At 51.9% G+C, this 10,326-nt stretch overlaps 1 protein-coding gene across 1 annotated transcript in view; it reads right to left on the bottom strand.

Annotated features, from left to right (window-relative positions):
• Positions 1-694: 694 nt before the first annotated feature.
• fras1 (Fraser extracellular matrix complex subunit 1) overlaps positions 695-10,326 on the bottom strand; it is a 71,920-nt gene continuing 62,288 nt past the window's right edge. Inside the window, exons 29-46 of the mRNA XM_067228524.1 lie at positions 9,869-9,995; positions 9,493-9,640; positions 9,102-9,307; positions 8,632-8,788; positions 8,248-8,448; positions 7,875-8,062; positions 6,977-7,252; positions 6,639-6,871; positions 6,293-6,453; positions 5,902-6,116; positions 5,422-5,572; positions 4,592-4,699; positions 4,079-4,238; positions 3,491-3,607; positions 3,005-3,171; positions 2,611-2,816; positions 1,819-1,965; positions 695-1,608 (exon numbers count right to left, since the gene is read on the bottom strand). Coding sequence (XP_067084625.1) covers positions 970-1,608; positions 1,819-1,965; positions 2,611-2,816; positions 3,005-3,171; positions 3,491-3,607; positions 4,079-4,238; positions 4,592-4,699; positions 5,422-5,572; positions 5,902-6,116; positions 6,293-6,453; positions 6,639-6,871; positions 6,977-7,252; positions 7,875-8,062; positions 8,248-8,448; positions 8,632-8,788; positions 9,102-9,307; positions 9,493-9,640; positions 9,869-9,995 — 3,607 coding nt within the window. The 3' untranslated portion in view covers positions 695-969. The remainder of the gene's footprint in view (positions 1,609-1,818; positions 1,966-2,610; positions 2,817-3,004; positions 3,172-3,490; positions 3,608-4,078; positions 4,239-4,591; positions 4,700-5,421; positions 5,573-5,901; positions 6,117-6,292; positions 6,454-6,638; positions 6,872-6,976; positions 7,253-7,874; positions 8,063-8,247; positions 8,449-8,631; positions 8,789-9,101; positions 9,308-9,492; positions 9,641-9,868; positions 9,996-10,326) is intronic.

Here is a 10,326-nt window from a genome sequence, read left to right as displayed (position 1 = left end):
TACCTCCAGTAGTACTCAAAAGTGCAGTTAATCAAAATTCTTGTTTTTCTCATCATGGTTAGCAAACAATAATAATGTTTCCTAGAGTCAAATTGGACACCCTTGAACAATACTTTGGATGATCTGTTTGGGTATTTGAAATGCATGAAAGATAAAATACTGCATGGCACTTTTTTGGGCAGCTGTTGTTATTCATGGTCAGCGTCAAGTAAAACTTGTACTACAATACATTGTAACATATGTTTAAAAAATACATAAGGCTTCAAGAACATAACTGCATATGAGGAGGGATTATGGTGGAATTGCACTTGAATGGGTTTCCTTTTCCACCCCATTAACCCACACAGGCTTAATACTTTCAAAGTGGTTCATTATTGTTGGCACTCAAATGAAATACGCTGAGAAACTGAACCATTCATCAAAAAACGATCTGGAGCCAAAGTGCCTGAGCTACCGAGGACAAGTCGAAGAACAAAACACTTCTGCTGACTTGAATAAATTGTTGTCGGATGGCAAAGTGGGAAAAAAGCTTGTACATTTAGTCATTTAGCAGACGCTCTTATCCAGAGCGACTTACAGTAAGTACAGGGACATTCCCCTGAGGCAAGTAGGGTGAAGTGCCTTGCCCAAGGACACAACGTCAGTTGGCATGACCGGGAATCGAACTGGCAACCTTCGGATTACTAGCCCGACTCCCTCACCGCTCAGCCAACTGACTCCCTGTAGAACCTAACTTCACAAGATGGTGGGGCTTGGTGTTTGATAGTGGATTGTCTTGATTCCTGAGGTAGCTCAGTTGTGAAATTATTCTGATGCTGCATAGCTCGGACACTTTCCCTTTTTAATCTTGTATAAAAATACATTAACAAAGAATTCCATAATAACAAACAATGCTTTAGAAAATACAATTTCCTCGTTTTCACTTAAGATCCTCTTCCTCCGTTCTCGGCAGGTGTTACAAGGGTTGGATCAGACTTCAGTGCCATCGTTCAAGTTGTTCTGGAGTTTGACCTCCAGGTTTACCTGCTTGACCTTGACCCCAGCATTGACCTTACCGTTGACCTTTCCGCTGATGTCCTGGGTCCGGTTCAGGATGTTGATGTTGCGCACCGTGCAGTGCTTGGTGCTGAAGTTCTTCTCCAGGCACTTCTCCAGGCACACCTCCACCTTGGTGTTGAGGGGGTACTCCTCCGCCATCTTGGGAGCACTCTTCTTCCTCCTCCCGGACCGCCGGCACTTCCTGAACAGCAAGCAGAAGGCCAGCAGCACCAGCACCAGCAGGGTCACCGCGGCGATGCCCCCGCCCACAGAGCTGCCCAGTTGGGGGTTAAAGGTCGCGGAGGCCTCCACCTCCAGCCTGAGGGTCTTCATGTTGGTGCCATTCTTCACCTGGTCGCCTTCGTTGTCGTAGATGAGCGACTCATCCAGCGTCAGCCGCCCGCTGCGGTCCACCAGGTCGCGGCGAGGGCGGCCGTTGCCGTGGGCACCAGTGTTGCCATGGGCACGGGCCAGCTGGTAGCTAAGCGAACGCTGGATCCGGGGACCAGATATAGACTCCGGCCCGATGACATAGATCACCTGCAGGTACCACTGATGCCCCGCCTCCACCTGTCAATCACCACAAGGAACACTTGGTGATTGGTTGAAACTTTACGACTTCATCACATCAACAGAAATATGGATGAAATATTAATCATTGGCCAAACCTTCAACTGTGGGTATAAGGGGGCAAACATCTGCCGCATATAGGAAAGATAGTTCATTACAACCAGCTGTGTGCTAGTGCTGCTCTTCCTGCCTGCTGACTGGGCTACAAACCTTGTACAGGGCATCCACCTTCAGGGTGAAGCCGTCCACACCTGGCATGCCTGTCATGGCCTGCAGGTCGGGAACATCCGACGCAAAGTTGGCCTCGAAGGGCACGTCGTGGAAATACCTGTCACACACGTCTGGCTGCTTGCGATCCTGTGGAGGCAAAACTCAAGTGACCACCACATCCCCACAGCAGCAACACCCTCTGTACATGCAGGAGCATAGCCAGGTCTGCTAACAACTAGAACCCTAACCCCAACTACAACCCTAACCCAACCCTAACCCAACCCCACCCTAACGACATACTCAACTACAAAACAACAGAAGCACATCTGTGTCTTCATTGGAGCTCCACCTGTTAGAATCCTCTCTTGTACCTGATCTACTATACCTGCTCTCTTATACCTGCTTTCTTATAGCTGCTCTCCTATACCTGCTCTCTTATACCTGCTCTCTTATACCTGCCCCACAGGAGCCTGGAACCAGTACAACCTGGAACTGGTGGACGGGCTGTCATGGCAGATGACATACCACGGTTTAAGATGCAGCTCTTATCAAACTCACAATCCAACCATGGGGACACTACACCAGGATACTTGGATCTAGAACATTCTAGAGATCCTTCTACCTCTTTACACCAAGAACCAGGCTTGCTGTGTTACGCCTCATCATGTAACACCAGACTACTGGTCAACAGGAGGGTTTGTTGGTATTCACATCCTCATGAGGGGGTTTGATTCGTCCCTGAGGGTGGAAGCAGCTCTGTTGTGTTGTGTGAGAGCGAGAGAGCATCTTTACCAGCAGCAGGAACCTGTGTTTGAGGTGCTTGTTGGGTTGGATGCAGCCGTACTGAGGCCCCTCGTTGTACAGGGTTCCTGTGGGGTCGAAGAACGGGACGTATCCATCTCGGCCCGTACACAGGTACACCTTCTCCAGCTGCAGCTTGTAGGCTGCGTTCAGGTTCTGCTCCGGGTTCCACAGCACCCTGCCGTACAGGGTCTGACCTGAGGGGGCAGCAGAGGGAGACATCGCAACCATGACGACTGATGCTTCTCTGCCAGCTCACTACAACCTTACCCTTAAAGCACTTTATTATAAACTTGTCACTCAGACTGTAACAAACATTGAAAGGGACAACTGACTTTTGTTCAAGTTTGAAATCATCCCTAGCAGGCGTGTAGTTCCTCCCTACCCATGGAGAAGGCCCCCTTGTAGTCCATCTCAGCCATGGACACGTCTGCTGAGGCTGGGTCCAGCATGAAGATCTTCTCGTTGTTGCACAGCTGGAACTCTGTGTTGAGGGAGTAGACCACGGGGACCGGGCGGTTGGTCTGCTGGAAGGCGATGGGCACCAGGAACCTTTAAACCGGGAGAGACACGTCAGGGGACACTTTATGATGATGCACAACATCGAAGCCCAAGGCAGTTGATAAAAAATAAATTTAGTGCACTTTATTCACCTCCCTTGAATGGGAAGACTGCATTTCTAGGCAGTGTATCAAGGTGTGTGTGTGTGTGTTTTGCATTAAGGTGTGTGTGTGTTTTGCATTAAGGTGTGTGTTTTGCAATAAGGTGTGTGTTTTGCATTAAGGTGTGTGTTTTGCATTAAGGTGTGTATGTTTTGCATTAAGGTGTGTTTGTTGTGACAGAGAGCCTGGTGGTGTGTGTGGAGGCGTACTTCTCCGGGGCGTGGGCGGTGCAGGACAGGGGCTTGTCCCCCGGGTCCAGCCAGGGCTGGGTGGGCTGGGCCGTGCAGGGGATCAGGAACATGGTGTACTCCCCAGAGTAGTCCTTCCTGGAACACACATTACACGTCAGGGAGCACCCCACACTGACATGACAGATTTTACAGGGATGCACACAACAAGTGAAGGTTAAATGTCCAATGTTTCACAGCCTCCTCTTTTCAGAGAGTGTAGATTGGTGAGGGAATTACGCAGAATAGCAAGACTCAGAACTGTATGTATAGGGAGTCAGATGGCTGAGCGGTGAGGGAGTCAGGCTAGTAATCAGAAGGTTGCCAGTTCGATTCCCGGCCGTGCCAAATGACGTTGTGTCCTTGGGCAAGGCACTTCACCCTACTTGCCTCGGGGGAATGTCCCTGTACTTACTGTAAGTCGCTCTGGATAAGAGCGTCTGCTAAATGACTAAATGTAAATGTAGTCCTGATCGACATGCGCCATTTGAGCCGTAATGAAGCCCAGCACTTCCAGCCCTATTATTCTCTATGGTCATGGCTGCAACTGAGTGTCCTCCGCAGCGCTACCTGCTGTACGAGCTGGTTGCCCTCCACAGCTGGTACGGAGAGTCAAAGGACTGGGCGCTCCACAGAAGCTGCAGGTGGAACTCTACCCCCCCCAGGTGGTCTGGAGCCAGCAGCTGGGACTTGTGCCCCGGCAGGGTGTGGTGCTCTGGGACGAACTGACCTGGGGATTAGATGTACAGTATATATATTTAATAATATATAATACATGCTAACATATGCAGTGTAAGATGCTGTACCAACCTTTTCACAATACAGTCAGAGACTGTATAGAGCACAAACAGTGTTGTGCAGACTATAAACCAGGGGTACTCAATAGGCGGACCGCTGTCTGGATCCGGACCCAGATGCAATACAATTTGGACCGAAGCCAAAATCAACATTCTAATTTAGTCATGATCCAAGCAAGTTTTCTGAATGGAAATTTGGTGAGATGACCTTTTGAATTTCTAATTGAGTACCCCAACTATAAAGTATTCTGTTTGTTCATAATGGGCCACAAGACTGAGGACTCACCTCTGAATTTGGCGTGGGTCTTGAATTCTATCACCAGTCGGCCATCTTCCTTGATGTAGATCCTGATGATCTGCAGCCTGGCTGAGAGCACGCTGTCTGTCTGGATGCCTGTGGGAGGAGAGGACACAGCTGGTACCACAGCTCTCTGACAGAGGGACAGTTAGGGTCAGGGTTATGGTTAGAGGGCGGGTGTTGTGTAGAGGGGGGGTCAGGGTTAGAGGGCAGGTGTTGTGTAGAGGGGGGGTCAGGGTTATGGTTAGAGGGCGGGTGTTGTGTAGAGGGGGGGTCAGGGTTAGAGGGCAGGTGTTGTGTAGAGGGGGGGTCAGGGTTATGGTTAGAGGGCGGGTGTTGTGTAGAGGGGGGGTCAGGGTTAGAGGGCAGGTGTTGTGTAGAGGGGGGGTCAGGGTTAGAGGGCGGGTGTTGTGTAGAGGGGGGGTCAGGGTTAGAGGGCAGGTATTGTGTAGAGGGGGGGTCAGGGTTAGAGGGCGGGTGTTGTGTAGAGGGGGGGTCAGGGTTAGAGGGCAGGTGTTGTGTAGAGGGGGGGTCAGGGTTAGAGGGCAGGTGTTGTGTAGAGGGGGGGTCAGGGTTAGAGGGCAGGTGTTGTGTAGAGGGGGGGTCAGGGTTAGAGGGCAGGTGTTGTGTAGAGGGGGGGTCAGGGTTATGGTTAGAGGGCGGGTGTTGTGTAGAGGGGGGGTCAGGGTTAGAGGGCAGGTGTTGTGTAGAGGGGGGGTCAGGGTTAGAGGGCAGGTGTTGTGTAGAGGGGGGGTCAGGGTTAGAGGGCAGGTGTTGTGTAGAGGGGGGGTTAGGGTTAGGGTTGTGGTGAGACTGACCGGTCCTCCAGAGCACGGTGTCGTAGAAGAAGGAGAATTCCATCTCTGTGTGGTGCTCCAGGGAGGCCCAGCCCCGCGGCGCCGTCACGTAGATGTAGGACACGTGCAGCGGAACCTGCACCGTCAGGAAGGACTGGGCTGAGTCACGCACCTGAAAAACACAGCAACATACACCTTATACACATTCTTATATACAGTCAGATATACATCTGCTAAACACAAAATTGAAACATGACACAGGCCAGGACAGTGCAGTGTGCTCTCTCCACCACTAGAGGGCGCTGAGTACATTTACATTTAGTCCTTTAGCAGACGCTCTTATCCAGAGCGACTTACAGTAAGTACAGGGACATTCCCCCGAGGCAAGTAGGGTGAAGTGCCTTGCCCAAGGACACAACGTCAGTTGGCATGACCGGGAATCGAACTGGCAACCTTCGGATTACTAGCCCGATTCCCTCACCACTCAGCCACTTCCAGTACCTGGAAGTCGGCCGTGACGGACCCTCCGCAGACGTCGATGAGCTCGGTCATGTCGTAGTAGGCGTCGAATGTCCAGATGCAGTTCTTCAGGTTGAGGTGCTTGTACAGCTGAAGGCTCCGGGGCTCACGCACGCTGGGGTTGAACTGGTACGGCCGGTCATAACCGGGGCCCAGAGAGATGCTGTCGAACGACACGTCATCCAGGAAACCCGCTTCTACGGTACACAGGGGGAAATGAGCTGGTTTTGTTTTGAGGATGACTTGGGTATCACTGTTGATCAATGGATTTGGAGATGATAATCCACTAACTCAGATGACTGTTGTGTGTGTGTGTGGTTGAGGTGTATTCCAGTAGTTCTGTGTGTGTGTGTGCTGCTGGTCCCATGCTCACCAGAGATCCCCTGCAGGTCTTTGAGGGTGACCAGATTGGAGCAGACGTGCTGCTGCCTGTAGATGGACTCAGACAGCAGGAAGTGCAGGTTGTGGAGGGGCATGGTGGACACTAGGGGCAGCATGCCGTCCTGGTGGGGGATCTGCACGGAGATGTGGATCCTGCAGAGGAAGAGAGCACCAGCTGCTTCACACCACACAGTCTGGCCAAATGTAGGAGACTGAAAGATTATTCAGTGCAGAGCCATGCTAGTCACCGTGCCAGCACCGTGCCAGCACCATGCTAGCACCATGCTAGCACCATGCTAGCACCATGCTAGCACCAGCACCGCAGGCCCTGTCCTCACCGGTTGGGGTGCTCCTTGTGCTTCACGTCCAGGTACTTGAGCGTGGCGATGAAGGACTGGGCCTGGAAGCCGCGAGCAGTCCCCGTGGTGACGGGGGTGTGGCAGATGGAGCCGTCGGTGCCGATGGTGGCGATGTTGCTCCTCAGCGGGGTGCCCAGGTGCCCCGCCCGGTCCCGCGCCTGCGCCACGCAGCGCACATGGAAGCGGCGGCTGAAGTAGATGCTGTCCAGCACCTGGGGACACCGGCGCACAGCAGTGTGTTACACAGGCGGCTACGATATGGAGGCAGACTCACACACTAGCCGTGTCAAGATACACACACACACACACACACTCACCATGTGATTGACGCTGGTGAAAGGTGTGTTGTCGGTGACGGTCTCGAAGGGGGAGCGGGCCCCGCTGGCGTCGGTGGGCGCGGCCACCTCCCAGCTGAAGTGGACGGAGGTCTGGTTGATCCCGGCCTCCTCACAGCGCTGCCGGGTCACCGGGAACCCGGGGTAGTGGGGGTCGCAGGGCGTCACACACACCAGGGGGTACCCCGGGGAGGCAGTCTTCTTACTGCCCTCCTTGGTGACCTCCTGGACGCTGTCATAGTCAGCGAGGGAGACCACCTGGGGGAGGGAGGGAAGATAAGCAGAGTGTGGGAAAAGAGAGGGAGTAAAAGAATGATGGAGACAAAAAGAGATGGAAAGAAGGCGGGAGAAAGAGAGAGACATGTTGTCAGTACTCCTACTTCACTCAGATCAGCTGGCAAGAAAGAGTTTCTTATGTTGGGGGATTTCTGTACCAGAAACAAAGTTGGCCCTCAAAGTCATGTAGGTCACTACATTGTGCATGTATAATGTTTTTTATTCATAACTCTATTTTTAAAAGGCTGCACCTACAATAGCTTCCATCTATCATCATCATTCATCACACCAGATTCCCCATGGTTTCAACCCTAGGTTTTTCGTCCCCATTCTTGCGGAACAATTTTCAGACCTCAAGATCAGATGTATATGATGCCCTGGGGTCATTTTAGGCAGCTGAACAAGAATGTTTACTAATGAATGTGGGAGGGTGCATTTGTAGTGTCATTATCCAGAACGGCAGATGTTCTGACAGGATGTGCCCTCGAACTGTAAGCACACTATAAATACAGGCTAATGATGTTGTGCAGCAGAACTGGAAAGAAAGTTCAGGTGCATTTATATCTGTGTTAAATATCTGCATCTGTCAAAGTGTAAAACTCACGATGGGCGTCGCGGGGAGGATGAGACTGCCTGCAGCCTCCTGGTCCAGGATGGTGACCGTTGCCGTGGTGATCTCTCCAAGCACCGCCTCCACAGGGTCATCGGGCCCCAGGACCAATGAGAAGGACTCGTGCCACTCCCGGTCCTCATTGGACAGAATCTCCACCTTGAACAGGATGTGGTCCATTCCTGAACAACAATATTAAGATTTGAAAAGGAGATAATATCATCCATGAACAAAACTAGAGACTAGCCAAGCCAGAGACTAGCCAAGCCAGAGACTAGCCAAGCCCCTGAAGCTGGCTGTCTCAGGACCAACAACACTATCTCCTGACAGAGGCTCAGGCAGACCCAGGCAGAGTCCAGGTACTGACCCGGCGTGAACTTCAGCACGCGGCTCTTGGGGTTGTAGTCGATGCCTGACTGGGCGGAGCCGTCCCTAGTGCTGCAGCGCACCTTGGAGGTGCGGTCCTGGTCTCCCCGCCGGAACACCTTGATGCTGAGTACCTCCACGCCGTCCGGCCCAGGGGGCTCACGCACCTGGTAGGACGCCTGCTCAAACTGGACGGTGGGCGCTGGGGGCAGGAGGGGACAGCATGGTTTAAACACGTGAGAGATGAGATGTGGTCACTTTACACTGACCGTTCCTCCTGCTGCACTTTCTATTTGCACGTTGCTTTGGATAAAAGCTTTGCTAAATGAATGAAACTAAAGAGTTGTTTAGTCTTCCATCAAAGCGTGACAGAGCGTGAGCTCACCGTCCTCGTCGTTGGTGATGGTCACCGTGACAACATCGCTAACGCCCACCATGGCGCCAGTCCAGTGGTCTCCCAGTGGCGTCCCAAGATGCACCTGGAACTCCTCCTCGGGCTCGAAGACAGAGTCATCGTTGATGTGGACAGTGCAGTTCTTCACCTGCGGGGAGCACACACATGGTTCTGCTCTACGCTCCACACTCGTACATCACTTACAGGATCTTCACAGACATAAAACACCCTCATAAAAAGTCTGCTTTTCTGTCTGAAAACCTTGGCTGATCTCTAAAATACTAGCCGATAAAAACCCCTTCTATCATTCAAGCCACTGTGTTATTTTTTCATTTCTTCAAGTGGTGCTGACCTGACATGCCAGCAATTTAATAACAAGTGTCTCCATATAAATCCCCTCAAATAAAGTACTTTCATAAATGTTTATAGCCCGTATATCCATCTCTCGCTCCCCCGCCCACCTTCTCCCCCTTCAGGAAGGTGATGCGAGACTCGTCAGCGTTCCTCCTCTCCTGGAAGTCGTCCATCACCATGGCGGAGGAGGTGCGTGTGAAGCAGCGCACGGAGGAGGTGACGGCCAGGTCCCCGGAGCGCAGGACGGGGATGTGCAGCACGCTGTCCCTCTCCTTCACCACGTACGACGTCTTCTCAAACTGCATGCTGGGAACTGAGGGGCGGAGTCAGTGGTTTGAATGACATCCTCCATACCCATGACCACTGTGTTTCGGATGAAATGTGTATTATTATTGTTCATGTACATACTGTCCTGGAAGGACCTGGAAGGTGTGTGTTATTACAGTGGGGTAACGTACTGTCCTGGAAGGAGTGTGTTATCACAGTGGGGTAACGTACTGTCCTGGAAGGAGTCTGTGATGACGACGTCAGCCTGTGACGGCTCCAGCAGCACGGCGCCCTGTGGAGAGCTGAGGAACACGATGAAGGACTCTGAGCCCTCGATGGCCGGGCTCTGGATGTCGTCCACGATGGTGAGGCTGCACGTCTGACAGGAATAGGAGGAGGACCTGAACGCTGCTGCTTATATTCATCTACATATCTATATCTCTATGTCTACAGGTATACCATAGTTACACATATCCAGGCCCAGAAAAGGGTCGATTTTAAAGCCACAGTAACTTCTACGTTCTACGTATTACTGCTAAAAAAACTAAAAATGATTTCAAGTTGAAAGAAATAGATGAATATAATGTATATGTGAGCAGTGTTGTACCTCCTGTGTTGTGCCGGGTCTGAACTCCACCTTCTTGGAGCTGGGGATGTAGTCGACCCCGGGGGTGGCAGAAGGGGGGCTGGAGGGGCGCGTGGCGCACCACACCGACGCCAGCGAGGAGACGTCGCTGCCCTGACGCAGCACCGGGATCTCAATGGTGCCTGGAGGAGGGGAGGAGAGAGAGAGAGAGAGAGAGAGAGAGAGAGAGAGAGAGAGAGAGAGAGAGAGAGAGAGAGAGAGAGAGAGAGAGAGAGAGTGAGAGAGAGAGAGAGAGAGAGAGAGGGAGAGGGAGAGGGAGAGGGAGAGAGAGGGAGAGAGGAGGAACATCTGTTCACACAGTGGAAACACTCTCTACACACCTCTGAAAGTGTTAAACATTCACTGTCTGTTACACACATTTGAATCGGTTAGGGCATGACTTGAACAATCATATTTTTAGGAAACTAAGCATAGTTAGA

This window comes from Osmerus mordax, chromosome 24, assembly GCF_038355195.1.
Source record: "Osmerus mordax isolate fOsmMor3 chromosome 24, fOsmMor3.pri, whole genome shotgun sequence".
Taxonomy (NCBI): domain Eukaryota; kingdom Metazoa; phylum Chordata; class Actinopteri; order Osmeriformes; family Osmeridae; genus Osmerus; species Osmerus mordax.
The sequence above is the reverse complement of the archived record's forward strand: the minus strand, read 5'-3'. Positions and strand labels throughout refer to the sequence as shown.